General features: G+C 38.0%; 3 protein-coding genes across 4 annotated transcripts in view; 2 read left to right on the forward strand and 1 right to left on the reverse strand.

Moving 5' to 3' along the window:
• Nucleotides 1–10,391, reverse strand: part of LOC131786670 (jouberin) — a 28,201-nt gene extending 17,810 nt beyond the window's left edge. Inside the window, exons 1-16 of one of the 2 annotated variants that reach the window (XM_066162533.1) lie at nucleotides 10,051–10,391; nucleotides 9,209–9,270; nucleotides 8,451–8,478; nucleotides 7,670–7,763; nucleotides 6,678–6,735; nucleotides 6,472–6,559; nucleotides 5,631–5,781; nucleotides 4,893–5,031; nucleotides 4,661–4,724; nucleotides 4,097–4,274; nucleotides 3,078–3,176; nucleotides 2,611–2,713; nucleotides 2,158–2,253; nucleotides 1,327–1,425; nucleotides 831–956; nucleotides 386–450 (exon numbers count right to left, since the gene is read on the reverse strand). In XM_066162533.1, coding sequence (XP_066018630.1) covers nucleotides 386–450; nucleotides 831–956; nucleotides 1,327–1,425; nucleotides 2,158–2,253; nucleotides 2,611–2,713; nucleotides 3,078–3,176; nucleotides 4,097–4,274; nucleotides 4,661–4,724; nucleotides 4,893–5,031; nucleotides 5,631–5,781; nucleotides 6,472–6,559; nucleotides 6,678–6,735; nucleotides 7,670–7,763; nucleotides 8,451–8,478; nucleotides 9,209–9,270; nucleotides 10,051–10,060 — 1,460 coding nt within the window. In that variant the 5' untranslated portion in view covers nucleotides 10,061–10,391. Of the gene's footprint in view, nucleotides 1–385; nucleotides 451–830; nucleotides 957–1,326; nucleotides 1,426–2,157; nucleotides 2,254–2,610; nucleotides 2,714–3,077; nucleotides 3,177–4,096; nucleotides 4,275–4,660; nucleotides 4,725–4,892; nucleotides 5,032–5,630; nucleotides 5,782–6,471; nucleotides 6,560–6,677; nucleotides 6,736–7,669; nucleotides 7,764–8,450; nucleotides 8,479–9,208; nucleotides 9,332–10,050 lie in introns of both variants that reach the window. The other variant, XM_066162534.1, reaches the window with a different exon arrangement.
• Nucleotides 10,392–10,515: 124 nt separating this feature from the next.
• LOC131786661 (isoaspartyl peptidase/L-asparaginase-like) lies at nucleotides 10,516–15,867 on the forward strand. Its single transcript, XM_066162712.1, has 4 exons — nucleotides 10,516–10,708; nucleotides 11,170–11,317; nucleotides 12,448–12,777; nucleotides 15,206–15,867. Exons 1-4 carry the CDS (start codon nucleotides 10,592–10,594, stop codon nucleotides 15,565–15,567), a joined length of 957 nt encoding a protein of 318 aa, XP_066018809.1. The 5' UTR covers nucleotides 10,516–10,591; the 3' UTR covers nucleotides 15,568–15,867.
• A 1,249-nt stretch (nucleotides 15,868–17,116) lies between these two features.
• Nucleotides 17,117–19,651, forward strand: LOC131786673 (isoaspartyl peptidase/L-asparaginase). Its single transcript, XM_059103748.2, has 4 exons — nucleotides 17,117–17,437; nucleotides 17,692–17,839; nucleotides 18,146–18,472; nucleotides 19,205–19,651. Exons 1-4 carry the CDS (start codon nucleotides 17,288–17,290, stop codon nucleotides 19,567–19,569), a joined length of 990 nt encoding a protein of 329 aa, XP_058959731.2. The 5' UTR covers nucleotides 17,117–17,287; the 3' UTR covers nucleotides 19,570–19,651.
• Nucleotides 19,652–21,141: the final 1,490 nt, after the last annotated feature.

The following is a 21,141-nucleotide window of genomic DNA, read 5'->3' on the forward strand; positions in this document are numbered from 1 at the left end:
AAAACTTGCATTTGTTGCGCTTTGCCTCTGTGATTATTATGGTTTTAATTTTACGCCACACCAATACAAAGCGCTCTATCAAACCGACAATGAAATCGGTCTTTGCATCTTGAGAATAAGCAAATAGAACTAGAGCTAATCAACCAGTAACTGTATGACAGGCTACAACCCCTTTGGAATATTAGATTTGTCTCCAAATAACAGTTTGCTGGTAATCATTCACACTCTTGACTGAGAGGGAGATTTGGGGAACGACAAGTGATTCTCCTCAACGACCACCACACCCGTAAGATCACGATCGATTTGGTCCTTTGTGCTCATTTAACCCGTAAAAATTGCACACAAAAAAACAAAGCACATGTCAGTGCGCAAGGAAGGTACAAACCTCATTCCATGAGCTCGTCTTTCAGCATCCAAACCAAATTCCTCAAACGATACCTTACCCTTTTCCTGTAATCGAGAATAAACCAATTACCAAAACGATTAAAGACATCAATTTCCCGAACAAACTAGGGTTTGAAGAGAAAGCAAGCTGATGATGGTGACAGTGTGGGAGCATCACTCAGTGTATTATTATCACCGATCTTACCATAAATACTAACAACCAACTAAAAACCGGCATTTTTTAACTTCGCCTCGTTATAATTTCTCAAATAAGAAATAAATGTTCGCAACTAGTTTTAAAGTTTCTGTGTTGCAGCTGTTATTTTTCTTTATAGTGCTTAAACTCCACAGAACACATCTCTGTTGGCAGTTTGTAAGGACCCGAATGTTCACCATACCTATCACAATGTTCACAAAGAAAAGGGAAAAAGAAAAAAAAGGCAAACCTGTTGGATGGCAAACATAGAACGCAAACTCGGGTCAATAGTCTTGGGTGGCTGGACCCCCTTTAATGTCACATAAAGAGTGGAGGGGTAAGGCACTCGCTTAGTTGACTTCCACCACTGGTATACCTGAGTGGATAAGATCACCACAGTTATAACGAGATGGTGGCTGGAAAAAGGGGTAACTTTCTAAAGAAAGTGTGGTGCTGCGTCGGTGGGAGAGTATAACAGGGTAATTCAGCATTATCAACTGAGTTGATAACGTACATTGGCCACCGTAAAGAATTTTGAAGCTTACTGTCTGCAATACAATTATTATGATGTTAGGTTGGAGAATTTGATATTGGATCAACTAGCAATCCCCTAGTTGATATTTTTCTTTATTCTCTTCACTTGTCTACTTGATATTGTGTGGATATTGTTAGGAGAAATTCTGTCTTGGTCACTCATGGGAGTTAAAGGGTTAAACCCATAGTGACCATATCAACAGCTATCTTACCTCTACTATGTTATTCGTTTTGATTGTAGACTTGGGAGGCTGGAACAGTTGGAGACGAACCTTTTTATCCGTGTTGGGCGCGCCATTCCCACCAACAACCTTGGAAAAACAAAAATTGTGACTTTAATTCTTTTTTCACTCAAAAGTACTTCCCATTAAGAAATGAAGACTTTCTCTTGTATTAGGAAAGCATCATCTTTGTCCGCTTTCCTTGGTTGAGTAAAAATGTGTTTTAGTCAAAATCATGGTTGACAACTGCATCGCTAATTGGAGGTTACAGCCTGAAACATCCAGGAGCTTCCCCTAGATGGAGGCTTCTCTCATGGCTGGCAAATCCTGGCAACCCAGCCATGAACCCCCACACAGGAAAGGGAAACAGGCATCTGCCACACTGAATAAACAGTGGAAAGAGGGAGGGAAGGGGTGGGGAAAACTGCCTGGATGATGAGCTGGCACTCCTCACAACGCTGCAAGTTCATGCTCTAAGCACATGCAAGAACGCCTCAAATGAAGAGCACATGGAATTCCGAATCATGCGTATATGTAAAAAACCGCTGGCTACCAGAGAACGCTAATGCTTTTTGTTGTTAACTCCGTTAAATTGCATTTAACTGCATTATAAACACAACGTTACACTGGGAAACATCTGCTGAAATGTAATGGTTTTTGAACCAAGAAGGACTAGAGGTAAAAGTCATTAATTTAACTCTAAACGCGAAATTTTCACTCTAACAATCGGATGTTTACACCCTATTGCAAGTTTGTCCCACAAGTTCACAGCTTCCCCCCTCTCCTCCCCTCCCCATAACACAGCTAATAAAGCCAACTTACTTTTAGAAACGCCCATGCTACATGGTACCATCCTTTGTCACCTGTCACTACGCCTTTCCTTCTTTTTGCAGCTGTCATGCTCAAGAAGTCCACCACCTTACAGAAAAATAGAAAATTATTGCATATGTACGTAAGTTGGTTACATTACCTTGAAAGACATTTGGCTGGTCAATGTTTAGAAATAGATTTGTTGACTCTAGGACAGTAACCCATTTCCCTGTTTCCCTGTAACTATATAAGTAAAAAAGCATGAGCTCAGCAGGATCTTCAGAGTCACAAGGCTCAAAGGGGACAAAATTCAAAGAGACGATGTTCATTCTGAGAAGGGGTTTGTGACCGCTCCACTGTAATAGCGTTCTAAAAGGTCCAACCTAAACGACCTCATCTATTTTAACTGGATCAATCACACCCCTTCCCCTTCAAACTTCATTTGCTACAAAAAGTGATCCTCACCTCAAAAAACATTATAACTTTTGGATCTGATTCCTTGCGACTTAGAAAGTAAGAGAATACATCGTTGAATAGAAGAACTTCTTCCCAAGATGGTGTCAAAGACCTGGAAATAAATTCGTGTAGAACCACAAGAGGCAGTAAGCCAGGACAATATGCAACATGTAAGTCAGAGTGAAAAGATCACCTGGCAGGGGCATAAATAGTAGCAACAACTATTTGGTCCAATAGCAACTCAAGTTTCAAAAGGAAATTAGGGAATAGAGCACAAAAGCCTTAGTGTTCACTGAGTGCATTTTTTAGTCATCTGGAAAGTGGTGTAATTTTTTAGTTTTGTATTTCTTCCACTTGAAGATCACAAGTTTGAACTCAAATGCAAAAGACGGTATTTACAAGAAGAGAAGGGTGATGGAAATTTTCAGGGGCAGGACATAATAATAAGAAAAGACAATAGTGACAGTATAACTCACTTGTATTTCTTAAAATCATAGGGCTGTGTCATGACAGGCATTATGAAGTCAACAGGAGCATCACTTTGAGTTTCATAGTAGGAAGTCACACTGCGAGAACTATAAATGAGAGACATGATATTCATAATTGAAAAGTATTAAAATCTCATAATGCCTGACTCAAATAATGCATGTTTCAACACTGCTCATCAAAGACCTTTATTGTTACTTTCTGAATGACAAGTTTGAACTCAAACTAAACTAATTCACTACTTGAAAAGTATCCAAAAATTGTAAGTCCCTCGGCAGGAACATAAATAAAGATATCTAAATATGTCAGGCCTCCCAAATAATTATGTATTGTACCATGTACATTCTTTATACTATAATATAAAAAATTTGCAATAGTTTTCATCAAAGTAGTGAGTAACCCAGCTGTGAACACAACCCCCATCAGCCTTTAGACCATCTGCATGATTTTCAATTGAAGCTTGCAACAGTTAACTTTAACCTTACTTTAATATACCCTTAGCATTAATGTAGTGTCTCTTCCTTTCCCTTAAGTACTGTTTGGTTTGAGCCATTGAAACTGATTATGGGTTATAGGGTAGTATATCGAGCAATCCCTTATCACCAGACTAGGATCAACTTTAAGTAGGTTATTTAACATTGACCCAAATACCACAAAACCCAGAGGAATGAGAATCCACCTTAACATGCTGAAAAAAAAAGGTTTAGTACATATATTGAAATCAATCCAATTATTCCTATCACAAAATTAGCATGTCCATGACGTGTATCTAAAAGAACTGGCCACCACAAAGAGTTACAAAGCTGATGTTTCGAGCTCTAGCCCCTCGTCTGACAAAGGGCAAATACTTGAAACATCAACTTTGTTACTATTTTGGTAATACTAAGTTACCCTGTCACACTCTGCCACTGAGGCAGCACCACAGTTTCTTTAGGAAACTTACCCCCTTCATCTAAAACAACCACCTTCTTGTACAAGGAAATAGCAATGTGTATTAAGATGTGTTTACCTGTCAGATTTCTTGACATATTGTCCTGTTTCCATATCAACCACATGGACTCTTACCATTGGATGAGAAATTAAGAGATCAGGTTTCAGATTGTCGGCACGATGGACAGTAACTGACAGAATGTAACCATCGTCACTCCTTTTCTTCACAACTTTCAATGAGTCGTCAGCATCAGGGTCTAAAGATAACACAAAGATAATTCCTAAAAAAGCTAAACAGTAGGTTAAGGTGTAGGGTGAAGTTTATTACTCAAGGGTGCAGCTATGAAGGGGGTTCAGGTGACACCACACCCCTAATATGAAAAAAATCTTCTCTAGGCCTGCCACTCAATTATGCCTTACTATATAAAATTTTTCCTTTATCATGAAGGAACAAATTTTGACAATATGTTTATATGTTTAATTCCCTTTGCAGGAAGAATGAACCAATCAAAAACTGCCTTGTTTTCAATATGCGGCTTTGCAGCTACATTTAAGTTTATGAGACATCAAAATGTATCAGTCATAACTATAACTTGTACACGGACAGAATCTAACAAAAACAACAAACAAAAAAGCTAAATACCATGAAGTCTCCTTCTGACTTTTCCCTTCTTTTTCTTTGGAGTAGTAGTGGATGATTGTCCAGCCTATGGATAACAACTATTTGTTTGTAAAATGACACTTATAAAAGACATAGCACACACAAGCAATGAAGGGAATGCCACGTATCACAAGTTATAGGGTGCTAAAATTGTAAAATAACATTAATATTTTAAAAATAATATCAATAACCACACATGCATATCAGTGCTCACATCTTCTACATCCAGAGCTGCTTCATTCTCAAATCCAAGATTTTCTTTTGCCCTTTCTTGATCAACACCTGGTTCTGGAGTTTTAGGTTTTTTCCTTCTTCTGGGTTTTTCTGCAGGCTCATCTGGAGTACCTTGTTCACTAAAATAAAAATTAAAAAAGGCTTTCTTAAGGTGATGATCACTACAATTTATTATGATTCAGAAGGTCAAGAGCTACCAGTGGCTGACTAGCTAGTGTCAGTATGACTATATGAGAAAATGTATACATGTAAGGCTAGTTGTCTACTTGAGTGACTGCCTCTAATGGTTGACTTTTCAAATTGTCATGGCTGAGCTTGGAGAAGTAAAACTCACACAAAATGCAAAAAATACTGCACAAAACAGGGCTAATGGAAAGAGATTGCTGTTGCCTTGTGTCCCATAAGAGATAGAAAGGATTACGTACATAAATAAGTCAGTGAGCTGGTCTTCTTGACTAATTGTCCATCTGTTCTCCACCAGACTATTGTGTTGATGTTTCTCTGAACATCTGTCTGATTATGATTTTGTTTGACTCTCTGAATTACAATCTAACTGTCTTTGTGACTCTCTGACCTTTATCTGACTGTCTGCACATATGTCCTTCTACCTCCAGTGATACTCTCAGCAGTTGACTATGGTATCTGACTTTTTGATTGACTAAATCCAAGCAACTCTTATCTTTCTGATTAATCAGCTTTATTCACTTAACTGCTCTACCTTGTCAAAGTTCTAGTCTTCTTGGGCCGTGCCTTCTTAGTAGTCTTTCTTTCTGGAGTGTTGCCATCCCCTCTGGCTGGCTCTGTCACTGAACCTTCCAACAGATCTTTGTAGCTTTGTTTATTTTCTTTTCCTTCCTGTATAGAATCATCTAACAAAACATTGAACAAATGATTGGTAAATTTTAGTCTCAGATGTTGAGTAAAGAAAAAGTTACCATCTTTCTTATTCCTTTTCCACTTTAAAAATTTTTACTATCTTGTTAGCTCAGGAAGGTGGGGGTTGGACTGTCCTGCAGGAGGTCAAGCATTCAAGCCCCAGACCAGATTTATACTTAGAGTCTTAAAATAACTAAGAAGAGTGAGCTGCCTTTGCTATGATATCTGCAAATGGTTGGATAATTCTAGTCTTCTCAGATAAGGATAATAAACTATATAGGCCCTGTCTCTTGTTTCTCCTTTGTTCTGGTTAGCAGGGGACATTAAAAACACACACACTTCTCACAAAGAGTAGGGAATGTAGCTCCCACTGTTGTGGTTTGGCTTTGTTTCTGAAACTAGAGGACTTGCAAAAACTTCCTTACCAAAAATTTGTTAACTGCTCAATATAGAATAGCCTCCCAAGATGAGAGTTAATATTGACTACTGATGCTACTACTATGAAGGCCCAACTTTTCCTTCTGTGGGCGTCCTGTAGCTTAGTGGAAGAGCATAGTGGTATCTTTAGTTAATATCGTCGTTTGATTCCTTGTGAATCACTACAGAACTTCTTTTATGTGACAAAAAAAGCTCAAAATTTGTTACATAAGTTATTTATTGAGACCAGAGAGATCTTGTCTTACCATCTTTGTATAAGTTTGCCTGAAGGAGATTTTCCTCTGATTTCGATGTTGGTTTAGCAATAGGACTCCCTGCCTTAATGGTCTCAAGCTAAAAAGAAAACAAGAATCAATTTGTGGACAATATTGCACCAGAGGTTCCTTGTAGCTCATCAATGTTAGGCCATTAGCTCAGTTATGAAGTTATGTTTTAAAAAAAAAAACCTTACCACTGCATCACTTGTGTGGGTTCTCTTCTTCTTCTTCTTTTTTCTTGTTTCTTGTAAACTTAATAATGTTTGTGAGTAATTTGACATGTTAATAAGTCGCTCATGAAGACAATATCTTGCTATCTATTTTTATTTTCAATTGGTAGTATAGGAATGAAGTATAGCACCCTTACTACTGGGTTTCACTCTAAAACAGCTTCTAGTAAACTGTTCATTGGTAAAAACATTTTGATTTACTACAGTCTTATAGCAAGTACATTATTGGCTATTTATTAAACAGCTATAAGGCTCTCTATTCTTAAGTATGCTCTGTTACGAGAGAATAATATAAAGTAATTTAGTTGCAAATATCATTGAAGACAGAAGAGGTGCATTAGTTGGGTTGACATGCCTTATCCAAAAAACTGGCAAAGTACAACATGTCATAACAAGGCCTGCCAGTAAGTATGATTTTCAATCTTCACATTTTTCCTAAAATATCAAATTTTTGATAAAGAACACTTGAATACAGATCCTAGGTGTGCATGTCTACACGACCCTTTCATCCCTAGGAGTGACCAGCATCTAATTTCTCCTAACAGTAACACTACTGAATCATTCAATAACACCATGAGAATAAAGGAAATGATCACCAACCTAAGAAGCTCTGATTGTTATACAAATTTCCCCTGTCAGTACCAAAGGAAATGTAAAAAGAACAGTATGGAGAATATGGAGACTGATGTCAGGGCATAAAGTGTTAATAGGGGTGTCAACCAAAGACAACTTGATCAGAATTTAACTTAGTGTCTTCTTAATACAAGATGTCAGCCTAAAATGGGGTTCATTTATGTAGTATACTTAGGTCCAGGCCCTCATGCGATGGGACAAAGTTAGGCATGCACAGTGTATTAAAAACTCAAGCACATGGTAGACATGTTTTGAAACTGGTTGTTTGATTATTTTGGGTCTCCAATATTATAATTGATATCAAACATATAGAAACTTCACACCTGTCTTCAGCTACTGCATCTTGAAGAAATGATTCAAATCTGGCCTGTGTCTGTTGGCGAGCTTTCAACACCCTAGAGCTCTCCTGAGTTATTACTGATTAGAAATGAAATAGATTTAATAAATACAAAATTCCTCCCAAATTTAGATATAGAATCCCACCCACCCCCACCTGCACAATGAGTCTGTTAAGTTACTAATAAAAGATGAAGTCATAAAAATGCAGCATGGACAAATACCTGACATACAAGCACAAATCTATTGGTGTTTATCGTGAGCAGAGAGGTACAATGTTCATATAACTGGAGGTATATCTCAATTTTGAAAATTTTGGAAAACTCCCATCTCCCAAAATAGTTTGCATTCAAGTAAAAACAATTTTTGTGCCATACACCTCTGAACTTGTAGTCATAAATCATGATAATAAAAAATTATTTTAAACTTGTAATTTCAAATTAAAAGCTACTTTTTTCAAATTTTGCATAACTGTGTAACAGATAAAATTATCTTTTTCTTACATCTGGTATTTAATTTCCACATTAACCCTTTCATCCCTGAGAGTAACTCACATTTACCCATAATTTCTCCTTAAAGTATCACTGTTGAGTCACACATCAAGGTCATGAGAATAAAGGAAATGATCAATATCTGGAGAGGCTCTTGAGTGTTCAAAAAATTATCCTTGCCAGTTCCATAAGAAATGTATAGAACAGTAAGGAGATTATGTACAGTAATGTTCATATATATCATTGTATATCTAAAGATCACATGCAATGCACTTACGTTGATCTGTTGATCCACCAACCTCTCTCTAAAACAAAACATACAAGGTTAAAATTATGATACGAGTTAGAAAGAAATGAGTATGTAAAAATAAATGACCTGGCTGCCTAAGAAAACCAAAGTGACACTTTTATCATTTGGTAATAATTATTGGGAATGTATACATAGCATTTGATGTTCATGGCATGAGCATTAGAATGTAGTAGCACTGGACAATAGTGTAATATTCTCCAGGTCTGAATAAAAAAATAGCTCAGGGCATCAAAATTTAGACTAAGAATTCTGTTAACCAGCTGGAGAATTCTTCTACCTCCTAAACACATGTATTTATTGGCTAATATAATTCACAACAAGTTGGCACCTTAACTCATGCATGAAGAAAAAAATCAGAGCAAACCAGATGTTTTGAATTTATTGGTGCCCTACTGAACTGGAATATGTAAAATCAACACCTAGTAATATAATTTGCACTCTTTACAGATGCTTCCATTTGATTAAAACACAAATTTCGGAAAAAAAGAAAACTTCTACACAGAAAAGTACACACCAAGGCTTACAATGAGCTGGTCACAGTGCATACAAGTATATATCTATTAAAAATATTTCTGACATTTGCATAGTTGTTATTTGCATTGTATGCCAATCCTTTCCATTCTATTCCTCTTAAGTTCATCTCTAAACGTTTATTGTTTTCCTATCTTGTTACACATTGTGTTGAATTTTCATTCTATTAAAAAAACCAGTCTTCGATTACAAACCTGTGACTCGAGATTGGACTTGGCTCTCCGATGTTTCTTTTTAGCTGATCTTGGTGCTTCATCTGTCATTTCAGAAACAGCCCAAATGTGAGGAGGATTGTCACAGTTACTCGTAGATGCTTACTGCATATGACATTTCATAAATATGATTAATTGATTTGACACCCTTAATACTTCAGTTCCCACCTAAATAAAAGAAGCTCATGATTAACTGTTACTCCAGTGTTCCATCCACTCCCTGTAATATCTTTAATTTTAATCAAGAAGAGTTGACTTGCAACATGACATTTAAGTAACAGTAAAAAAGGCTTACAGGTAAACACCCAAGAGTAACAATTTACAAGCTCACCTATATTTTTTAGTTCTTTGCAAACATAGGTCAAAATGATCCTTAATTACAACCCATCTGTGGTTTTCTTAAAATACCCTCCTCCCTTACCACTGCTCTATAATCTGCATGCACTGTTCTTTTAAACAACCACCATTTGAATGGAAGAAGGGGGACCTGGAACAGGAGTGTTTCAAGACTTCTAACAAGGATTCTAGTTTTATTTGTACTTTCCATTGTTGAAGACAAATTATCATGATTCTTACACAAAGAAAAAAACCAATCCAATCCAGATTGACGTCCTTTTGACCTGTCAATTTTAATCAACAACACTTACAAGTATAAACAGGTACTACATGTAAAGTTAAGGAGAGGGACTTCAAGAATGGCACAAGGCTAGCAAAGTATAGCTGTTAAGGTAAGCTAATATACCACAAGTCTTTCAAGATTAAGCTCGACACATTAAGCCCATCCTATTAAATTGAAATGAATATCTCATGAAATATTTTGATACCTGTTGCCATGAAGTCCGCGTAATTTCAATGATAAAACGCACCAAGTCTCACTTTCGGCATAGTCTGCTTCCTTTCAGGTTTTCACACGCGGCACAGGGAACTTGAAAAGCGCAATATCAACCACGCCGAGGTTTTGTAACAAAATTTCCGAAAATTAAGAGTAGATCATCAGAATAAAAAACGTCAAATTATCTCATGCGCGATGGTTTCTGACTTAAGAGAGCCCGGAAAAGAGAATAACAAATTGCTATAAATTTTTCGTAGCAAAATCAAGGGAGAACTATCTGAAAGGAAGTAATAGTTCAAGTAACGATACTCGGCGCCATATTTGTTTCCAAACTATGCTTCCGTTACTCAAGACACTACATAAATTATTACATGACAACAAATATATTCAAACAACCATGCTGTAAATGATTGCGGGCTCCGTCTCAAGTCTGTTTAACGCGGCAGACACTGGACGCTAGACAAGAACGACTAAGGCCTACAAAAAATTATGCATGCCTGTAGAGACAGTCTGTAAAAATTTTCTGAAAAATCATGGAGCCGTGTATTATCATCCATGGTGGCTGTAGGCCTATCCCTGAGGATTTCAAAGAACCTTACAAACAGGGTGTTCAACTTGCAGCTAGAAAAGGATATGCGGTGCTTCTTGAGGTGAATTTATGGAAAATTACTTAGCCATTTTATAATCACTAGACCTCGTAAACTGGTTTGTTTTGTCCACCCATTTCAGGTCTCAAGGGAATTTCTAGCTTTATCTCTGGCAAATTGTGCATACATATGCCTATAGATAAGAGCAAATTGAAAGAGGCAGTTCTTTAGAGTATTATCACATGACCTTAAATGGGTAACCAAAACATACTGTTTCTCACAAGTACATGCATGAGCGGAGTAAATGATAGGTATTGTAAGCGCAAGCAATATAAAATGTATTTCTTTTGCCAAGTATTACTACCTTTTCGATTTTTTAGTCTGATTGTTTGGGTGGGAGAAGCCCTGGCATGAGTAGAGGCTGACGCTTCAACAACCTTGGCGGAAGTCAACAATTGCGAATGAAATGAAGAGCGTTGTCGGGCGAGTGTTGAAAGTCAAGTGAAATTTTTTATCCAATACAGGGTGGAAGTGCAGTAGATGCTGTTGAAGCAGCTGTCAGAAATATGGAAGACAACCCTCTTTTCAATGCTGGACGTGGATGTGCACTCACAGAGGAAAACACGGCCGAGCTTGATGCACTTATAATGGATGGACACAGTTTGGCAGCTGGTGAGACTGTAATGTTGAAGCTGATGCTGTTTTCATTCTGGAAGATGCACTCTGGCCCTGTGGCTTGTGCAGCGTACTAGTTAGGTTCATATTTATACTGTCCCTTGATAATTGCTTCTTGATTCTCGTAAACTTTCGAGATCAAGGTGTAATTGCGTGACTGTGCGTTACAGTTGGGCTTCGATTTTTCTCTTTGATCTTTAAGGTTTCTGTTTACACTTAGTTTTCTCAGTTTTCCTATCTCCGTGTCGTTAGTTGTAGTTCGTTCTTTGTCATCGTCGATCAAATTTTTAGTTGTGCGTGCCATCGGCGTTGCGGAATCGATATGTAAGTTTTATTATGTTTCTATTTTCGCATAGCTTTCCTCATACTACCTTGATAGTCATTGTTTATTTATGTTTTGTGCAAGTAATTTTGTGATGTCGCGCCCTGGTGGTCGCGTGGAAATTTACTATGAAATTTAAGTGTTCTGTTATTGTAATTTCGGGGCAAGCTCATTAGGTACATTTTGGTATTTCCTTTATTATCACACGTTAATTGTGTCGCGTAGGCTTCTCTCAGTTATTTTCAGTTTTTAGTCGCCACGCGCGTTCTTACACTAGTTTCTCTTAGTTTATTGATTTCAGTTTACGAGACAGTATAGACAATTATAATTAAGATCAGCGGTCAAATTGGTTCGCCGTCTCCGTAACGTGTCCCTGTGTTTTTGGTACGTTATTACTTATCTGGTCGCGATTTTTCGTAGCACTCCTATTTCGCCTTGATTTTCGCTTAGCGTGACACAAGGCTGAGTTGAGTTTCAAGACATGCAAGACTTTTTTGGATAATACGTTGTAAAAATTTGTTACGTAAAACTAAATTCTCAAATCAAAATTAAAAACTTGGGCCTCATAATGTAATCCAGGATTCTGGCAAGCTTTGAAAAAACAAAAATTAAGTTTTGACTCAGATGTTGTAAAAAGGTGGTAATAGACTGTCTGGAAACCTTGACAATTCAAATGAAAATTTCCAAGGAGTATTGGCTGTCCAGTCATTTCATTTCATAGAAGCTGAGATAAGCTGTGACAGTGAAGCACCAGTATGTTCATTAAACAAATGCTAATTTTCATGCATTCCAAATTAAATTTCAGGAGCAGTTGCTTGTGTTCAAGCCATAGCCAACCCTGTCTCTCTTGCACGACGTGTTATGGAGGATACTCCTCATTGCTTGCTAGCTGGGGAAGGAGCTTTAAAGTTTGCTAAGAAGATTGGATTTCCTGTTGTTGAGGATCCATTAGTGCTCGTCACAGCTGAATCACATGAACGCTCAGTTGATGCAGCAAATTATGTGGGAACAGTTGAAGATTTTATTTCTGGGAATTCAAAACAAACAGATAGTACTGGAAGTTCACAGGGATTTGACACTGTAGGTGCAGTTGCATTAGATTCTCAGGGACAACTTGCATGTGCAACTTCAACAGGTGTGTTCTCAATCTCTGGTGGTATAGTGGACCCCAAGCAATAGATACAATCTGGGATGTTATTAGGTATACTTAACACATCAAACTGTATGGAATCATACCAATCACTTGGAGTAATTTTCAATTAATATGTAGGGAAACTTATGAATCAACAACTATGTTCAAACATGGTAGGCTCTGGCAAAAGGAAGAGCATTATAGAAGTGGGGTTGGGCTTGACCTTGTGGCATATGAAACAGCTCCAATCCTCATTTAATGGCTTCATTTTTTGTGGTATTCATAGCTTATCACCTGATCCCCCCAACTAACAAGCATTCCCCTTTCTTAACCCTATAAACCCTAAGAGTGACTAGCATCTAATTTATCCCCACAATATCACCCCTGAATCACACATTAAGGTCATGAGAATGAAGGAAATGATTACGAACTAAGGAAGCTTTTGATCAGTGACCAAAATCTCCTTGTCAGCACCTTAGGAAATGTATAAAGAACAGTATGGAGAATATGCATGATGAAATTAGGGTGTAAAGGGTTAAATGACCAAGACCATTTTAGCTGGTTGTGATTACTAGATTATAATTTGATGGAGCATGTAACTTTTGGGAATATGGTAGATGTACAATGTGCATGTATGGTAATTACCAAGGCTGTGCTCTAAGGAAAATTTCAGGGAGCCCTTCGGGCTCCCAAGCGTTTTAGCTTGGGTGCCCAGGCCTAAAAGATGGTCGCCCAAATCAAAATTTCGGGGAGCCCGAAGGGCTCCCAAACATTTTAGCTGAGGTGCCCGGGCTTCCTAGTTGTCACGACACCAAGGACAATGCGGGACTTATAGAGTTTATACCCGTTTCTAAAACAATCACAAAAAAAAACGTATCTTTTCTTTTTTATACATCGTGTTTTACTGGAAAAACAATCTTAAGTTATGTTTTTGCCTCGCAGACACGGCAGTAAAAAGCCGGCTAAAATATTAAATTAGCATAGAAGAGCGACTCCCGTGTTTATTCAGCGATTTATTAATCGCCGACCGTACTTTACGCCTATCAGAGCAGAAGTAACAACTTCTTTTGAAAAACTAGCTGATGAGCCATCCCAATTTAAAGGAAAAATTTTAATGCTATTTGGAAAAGCGGTTAAAATCGAAAACTGTGCAGCTTGTCACGATCAAAGTCGATGATTATGTTACACGTAAATTCACGTGGAACGACCTTTGAATATCAACGCGCGCCCGATTGAACAACATTTTCTTTTTTTTTTTGACTGTAAATCAAGAAACCAACACCAGCCAGTCGCCCGGCCGGGCGACCAAGAAAATATTTTCAGTCGCCCGAGGCCAAATGTTAGTCGCCTCAGGCGACCGGGCGCCGTTAGAGCACAGCCTTGATTACTATGTACTTATTGACTGAGTGGGAGGGTTGGACAGTTAAATATTTGACTTGAGGTCATAAGGAATGGACCAAGCACATTGAGGTCAGTTCACCATGACTGAGCAAACTCAGTCAATAAGCATTTTATTATATGACCGCTAAATGTTAAAAATTTTGAAAATTTTGTTTGAACCCAGTATATTACAGACTGGTGCAACCACGAAAAATATAAAAACTTTTCCTTTGTCTTTTCAAGTCAAAACCATAAAAACACACAATTCATTGAAACACAATTTTTTTTTTGTACTCTTTTCTCTTTTTCCTTTAAGTTTTTGCAAGAAAGCCATGTGAGTGTAGGGCTGGACTAATATCTCTGGACTGGCTTTTTGTCAATCCATTCGGCCCTACACACATTAGTTTTCAGTATGGTTTTCTATAAAATTGCACTGCACTAAGTCAGATATGAAGCTAGAGGGTATGCCAATTTAGTAAGGGGCATACTTAGCTGTGCTTCTACCATGTTATGAATGAGTTTCTCTTACAGTGCAGGATATAGCCTGGTTTTTTAACCACTTAAAAGTTCTCCGGCCCTGAATATAGTCAGATTATTACACCCCACCCAAACCTTTCCCTGGTCAAAGAAACATTTGATAAAACCAGGAGCCCATTACCCAGAGCTTCCATCCTCCTAACTTGCCCTCTGCGCCAACCCTGTCCCATATCCTTTTATTTTTAGAAGCACCTCCCACAGGGTTTTTTGTGGGTGTTTACATAATAGCCAATCATAAGAGAGCTGTGGTCCTTTATTGTTTGCATCACATGCAGAGAAGAAATAGAGGTCAGCCTTCGCCTTTGGCTGCCAATTTTTGTTAGGGTGTTAAGCAAACGTCAGCATGTTTTCGTGGGAAATTAAAGAACCCCCCACTCCCCCACATATCTAAAGAAAAAAATACAATATGGGACATGGTTGACTCAAGGGTACAATTGGTATGGAGGCTCTGGGTAATGGGCTCCTGATAAGACTTGTTTGTGTAACAAGATCCATCATATGAACATTTTTCTAGGTGGATTGCCAATGAAAATGCCAGGGAGAGTTGGTGACAGCCCATTAGTTGGATGTGGAGGATATGCCAATACAGTGGCTGCATCGTCTACCACTGGTCATGGAGAATCGTTGATGAAAACTGTTCTGGCTTGGGAGGTGGTCCGAAATGTGGAAGATGGCTTAGAAACCAAGCAAGCCTGTGAAAAATCAATTAATAAAATGGCCAATTCAGTTAAAGGTGTAGGTGGTGTTATAGCACTAAATAATCATGGAGAGTTTGGACTAGCTTTTTCCTCCAAGCATATGACTTGGGCATTTGTTAGCAGACATGTTATTAAATTTGGACAGGAGCTGGGTGAAGAACAAGAGATTCCAATGTAAAATGTTCAAATAATTTGTCAAGTTAGATTTTACACCCAAATGTTCAAAATGATCTAAAAGTAGATTTAGAAATTTTGTGCTCTTTATAAAATAATTTTCCTCTCCAAAACGGCTGATATCAACTTTAGAAATGTTTGTAGAGAAACAGTTTTAGCATAATATTACAGTTACCATGACAACATTGTTACTGTCATTGATTAAGTAACATAAAATGTTTATATAATTTTGTACAGACATGATGGTTTTTATAAAATAAATCTATTTCGTTGATAGCAAGTAGTAATAAAATGTAACTCATGATGTTGTAATTCTCCTTTTCTATAAAACATTACATTACCCTCTGAATGAAAATCTCTGGAAAAAAATTAATTAGAGAAATCATTAAAACTTATTTGGGTATGTGGATTTTATCATGGGGGTTACCAACAATCACAGTTTACTGTCATTGGGGGGCATGAAAAGTTTCTTATAATGAAATCCGCATATCATTGATTGCAAAAACTCCCCTTAACCCTTTAACTCCCAAGATCTAATTGTTAATTCTCCCCTCTAGCTTCTATGCATTTCCTTGTAAATTATCTAGGGGAATTTGGTCTTATATCAAGATAATGACTTTTACCTGATAATATCGAGTATTCTCATCACCCTTTTGTGAATAATGAATAGATATTATAGGGAGAAGTTACATGTTAGTCACCTCTGGGAGTTAGAGGGTTAAGCTTCCCCCTTTGTCTATCTTACTTTGCATCTCTTTGTGTTAACCTTTTAACTCCCAAGAGTGACCAAGACAGAATTTCTCCTTACAATATCAATACAATATCAAGCAGACAAGTGATGAGAATAAAGAAAAATATAAATTAGGGGATTATGAGTTGATCCAATACTAAATTCTCCATTCTAACATCACAAGAATTGTATGGTAGACAGTAAGGAGAATTACTAATGAGATCTTGGGAGTTAAAGGGTTAACATTGTGAAAACTCCCTGAATATTGCTCATCAGATTTTCTAAACTAAATGTAACTTCAGGAAAAGGGGGTACCACCACAATATGGTGATGAAAATATGGTGTACTCTTGCACCAAACTGTGTCTGAGTATGTTGGGCCTAGAAGGGCGTGGATTATCCTCCTTTTCTTACCCCGAGATTGCGTAAATTTTTTGCACTAGCTGTAGACTTATTGTCACCATTCCTTTCTTGAAACAAGTGCTACAATAAAAATAATGAAGTTGAGGCTCTTTTCCTTCTCAAGAATTGGCAAAAAAATAAAGTAGGCAACTCCTACGATTGTGAGGAACACGTTATGTGACATGCAAGTTCACGTTCCAGCGAAAATACTACACCGAACAAGATAAACTCGCATAACCGTATGAAATGTGAAAACGTGGTGATATCGACCTTACAGAAAGGATGTCTTGAAGAGTCGAAATCGAGATCAGTTTGATAAAAATCTTACTGGATCTGTCTCTTTACTTCATTGAGTATTTCCTTCCGTTGTCGCGCGTTCGGTAATTTGTGAAGAGGCCTGGAGTCGAAATGCACTTGTAACGCCACACCGTGGCGCTTTAGTCTGGACGTAGTTTGGGCTGGACGAGTTATTTTCCTCATATGCTTTACAAACTACGCAATATTCGTAATCTATAGGCTCTCATGGTAAGTTGCAGTTGGAGTCAACCGACGCTATCGTGGAGAGTAATACGTTCCTTCTTGCCGAACGAGCAATGGAGGAAAGAAAGGCGACTGAGCCAACAAGTGTGCGACCCTGTATTATAGTGCACGGTGGGGCTTGGGCCATACCAGACGCCTGGAAAGAGTCATCAGTTAGTGGGGTCAAGAAAGCTGCACAAAAAGGGTACGAGTGCTTATTAAAGGTGAGATCTGCGTAAGAAACATCATGGAATTGATTGCAATAATAATTACAGGTCACATTTTTCCATTATCCATCACCGTTTCTTCAGGAGGTTCTCACAATCAATCCTGTTTTAGAACGTATCAAGTCACAGACTCATTTAAAACAAAAAAGTAAACCCTTTCACTCTCAGAACTAATTGACAGATAACCCTCTCTTTCCCACCCCCACCACAATAAGCAATAAGCAATAATGAATGAATTCATTTTAACCAAGGGTGGAACAGCTGTTGACACAGTTGAGGCAGCTGTTCGTATTCTGGAAGATGATCCAACTTTTGATGCAGGTCATGGCTCAGTTCTCACAGAGGAGTTGACTGTTGAAGTTGATGCCATGATCATGAATGGGCAGACCTTAGAATCAGGTAAATTTAGATAAACTTTACCATAGAGCAGATGTTTCCAGATTTGGTACCAAACTGCAACATATGGGTACTGGATTCATTTTGGCTTGAATACAACAGTAGAAAAATTGTCATTGATTGCTTTTCTAGAGATTTTTGTTATAGAATTAACTGTGAAATATTTCTATAAAAGTGCTTTACAGTTCTCTCTGATTTGTAGCAGAAGAGGTTTTCTCTCAGCTCTCAGTTTTGTGCTTTTTCTTAAAATTCTTAGATTGTATTTGGTCTTTGGTTTGATGATAAGATAATTTGCAATTTCTTCTCCAGGTGCTGTTGCAGCAGTAACAGGTGTAGCAAATCCTGTGTCTCTAGCTCGTCGTGTGATGGAAGACACTCCTCATTCTCTATTGGTTGGCAATGGCGCTTTAAAGTATGCAAAGAAAATAGATTTTCCAATTTTATCTGATCCTCTCGCACTTATCAGCGAAGAATCAAGACTACAATTGGAAGGAAACAAAAATTTCAATGAAGCTGTTTTGAGTGGCTATAATACAGAAACATGCAATACTGGTGCTGTTGTTAATCCTGGACATGACACTGTTGGTGCAGTTGCTATGGACTCCTCTGGTCGACTAGCATGTGCAACATCTACAGGTTAGCTTTAGCACCAATAAGTTAGAAATGTTGGCTTTTATTTTAGGTGGCTTATATGTTTAGTGTAGCACATTGTTGTGGGTGGCATGACCAGTGTTCTTCTTAGCTTTCCAGAAGTTAATGCAAAATAGGATTCCAAAACCCTAAACTCTTGACACCGGTTGTTTGAATTTTCAATTTTTATTAGAGGTTGCAGTTAGTAATAAATGCTTTTGCAAGAAGTAAATTTCATCCGCTACTGCCTAATAAAGAGAACACTGGGTATGAGTAATGATATGGCTTAATTTAGTGGGTTCAATTTTGGGGCCTTACAAGTGTTGCAAGTTTTTATAGATTTCTCCTTGTAAACAAAAACCGAATTGCTATAAATAATACCCATTTAGGCACAAGAATTCGCTCCTTTTGAAATCACTTCAAATTCTATCTTTTGGAGTTCAGGATGTCTGCCTAACAGGCATGTAGCTAACAAGCATAGCCAGCTTGTTTGGTGTCACCTTGTGCATGTGGTGACCCATTTTATTGGAGAGGAGGATTTTCTTGGCCACAATGCCCAGCGTACACACTTCATTAGACCCTGTGAGAACAAAATTTGGTCCCATAAGCCAAAACACAGGAAGCCTCAACTGAACTTAGTTAAACCTCAAATGCAGAGCCACTAATACTAAAAGTGCACTTGCAATAATCAAGGGCAGGAAGAAAAACAAAAATCAAATTGAGCTTTATAAATTTCAGGTGGAATTTCCCTCAAGATGCCTGGACGTGTTGGTGACAGTCCACTGATTGGCTGTGGAGGTTATGCAAACAAGGAGGGTGCAGTATCAACAACAGGACATGGAGAATCCATTATGAAAACTTTGCTGGCAAGAGAAGTGGTGTGTAACATGGAAGGGGGTTACCCCCCTGATTTTGCGTGCACTAAAGCACTTGAGAAGATGTTTGAGCAAGTAGGTGGTCAGGGGGGAGCAATAGCAATCAATAAACATGGCAAGGTAGGGAGAGGTTTTACCACCAAGCGTATGCCTTGGGCAACTATTACAGAAGGTATTCTAAAGTTTGGTATTGAACCAAATGAGGAAATTTCAGATGCATGCTGTTGAGTATTTACACCCATGAATATTGTATTTAAGCTCTACTATTTATTTCCTATTCCTAATCTCATCATTAAACATGTACCCCCTGTCTCAGTGTATACATATCTCGGTTTTAAGTTGGTATCCTTCTTGTTTCGCACCGCTTACACCACATCTTTCAGACCAACAACATCTGCTTATGCGGCAATGATACATAACAAATGACTAAGGTATTTAACGTTGGTTGGGTTTTGCAGTTAAAATACACGAGGAACCTCTCGTCCGATGATCCCTGCAATCCGGTAAAGACCATACTTTCATCTCTATTCTTTGTCATGACTCTTTCGTGCGCCAAAAACGGGCAGCAAAAAAAAATAATAGAAAAGCTCATGTATAGGTCACACGAAACGACATGTTTCCTTATCCACCAAACTATCCATGTTAAGTTACTGTAGACCTTCAGGGGTGAGTTGGGGAAAATCGTTCGTACGCACGTCGCTTATGATATAACCAAAGGAAAGCCTTGAGAACTATGTATATCAATGTAAAGCTTAAAAATGTAGAATCAAGAGAAATGATTACCTTAAAGAGTAAACTGCTCGATGGAAATCAGCAGTTGATGCACTGCGAAAGCGTGCGAGGCTTTTTCATTATTCCTATCGGTGGCCGAGAAAATCACTATTGAACGCGGCGAAAGGAGAAGTATTTGCAATTGAAATATCAAAAATCTGTAACATCTACACACCAGTAGACATCGCGGTCAAACCACCACCTACTAAAACACGAGCTTCGGACCCCCTAAGATTCTAATTAGAAATAGCCTTTTGAAATTCGCGAGAGATGTGTTATATGCAGTCAAATCCCAAGTCGTAATCCAAGAGAAAGGTTCCTGAGAGTGGAATAGCGAAAATGGAAAAAAAAGAAGTGCTAAGCAGCGTAAAAGCAGAGAAGAAGGAGAAACCAAAGGCGAAACCAGCGGCCAACTCGATCTACCGGCGATCCCAAACAAAACAAAACGTGGCAATGAATTTACTCGGATCTCTAAAAAGTCTTTTTATTCGTCGTCAAACCTCTTTCGACAAAATATACATATCATTGTAACTGGAGTCTCTTTGATAAACTTTATTGCGAAAAAGCAAAGGAGTAGCTTACCCTAAATGTCCTAAATGTGATAAAAAACAACTTTTAGCTATGTATTAACTTTTCTCGAAAAACAGTTTTTCCTCGATATCTCACTAATATTTTTATGATTTTAGATTATTTTTTACACCAAACTACAAATAAATGTTTCAGCAGGAGAATAAGTGAAAACAATTTTTTCGCAAAATTCGGCCCCTAAACGTGTCTATAATAAATGTTGCCCCCGCAGGGTTTTTGGCCCCAGAGGGCCAAAAACCCGAGGAGGCACCTTAGGACTCCACGTGTAGTATAGAGGAAGACTGGAGAAGAGAGAATGTGGGTATTTTCGGTAGATCATAACCAGAAAAAATCTCGATTTGATCGCTTGCACGGCCGCAAGGTATCAACGTTTTTCCCGCAAATGGTCATGGGCTGCCAGTAAAAAGATACGCGCGCGAGGACTTTTAGGATCGGCGTCTT

This window comes from Pocillopora verrucosa, chromosome 2, assembly GCF_036669915.1.
Source record: "Pocillopora verrucosa isolate sample1 chromosome 2, ASM3666991v2, whole genome shotgun sequence".
NCBI classification, from domain to species: domain Eukaryota; kingdom Metazoa; phylum Cnidaria; class Anthozoa; order Scleractinia; family Pocilloporidae; genus Pocillopora; species Pocillopora verrucosa.

Coding starts and splice junctions, on each gene's coding strand:
- LOC131786661 (XM_066162712.1), top strand. CDS start 10,592: ATGGAGCCGTGTATTATCATCCATGGTGGCTGTAGGCCTATCCCTGAG. Junction 10,709..11,169: donor GATATGCGGTGCTTCTTGAG/GTGAATTTATGG, acceptor TATCCAATACAG/GGTGGAAGTGCAGTAGATGC. Junction 12,778..15,205: donor TGCATGTGCAACTTCAACAG/GTGTGTTCTCAA, acceptor ACATTTTTCTAG/GTGGATTGCCAATGAAAATG.
- LOC131786673 (XM_059103748.2), top strand. CDS start 17,288: ATGGAGGAAAGAAAGGCGACTGAGCCAACAAGTGTGCGACCCTGTATT. Junction 17,438..17,691: donor GGTACGAGTGCTTATTAAAG/GTGAGATCTGCG, acceptor ATTTTAACCAAG/GGTGGAACAGCTGTTGACAC. Junction 17,840..18,145: donor TGGGCAGACCTTAGAATCAG/GTAAATTTAGAT, acceptor TTTCTTCTCCAG/GTGCTGTTGCAGCAGTAACA.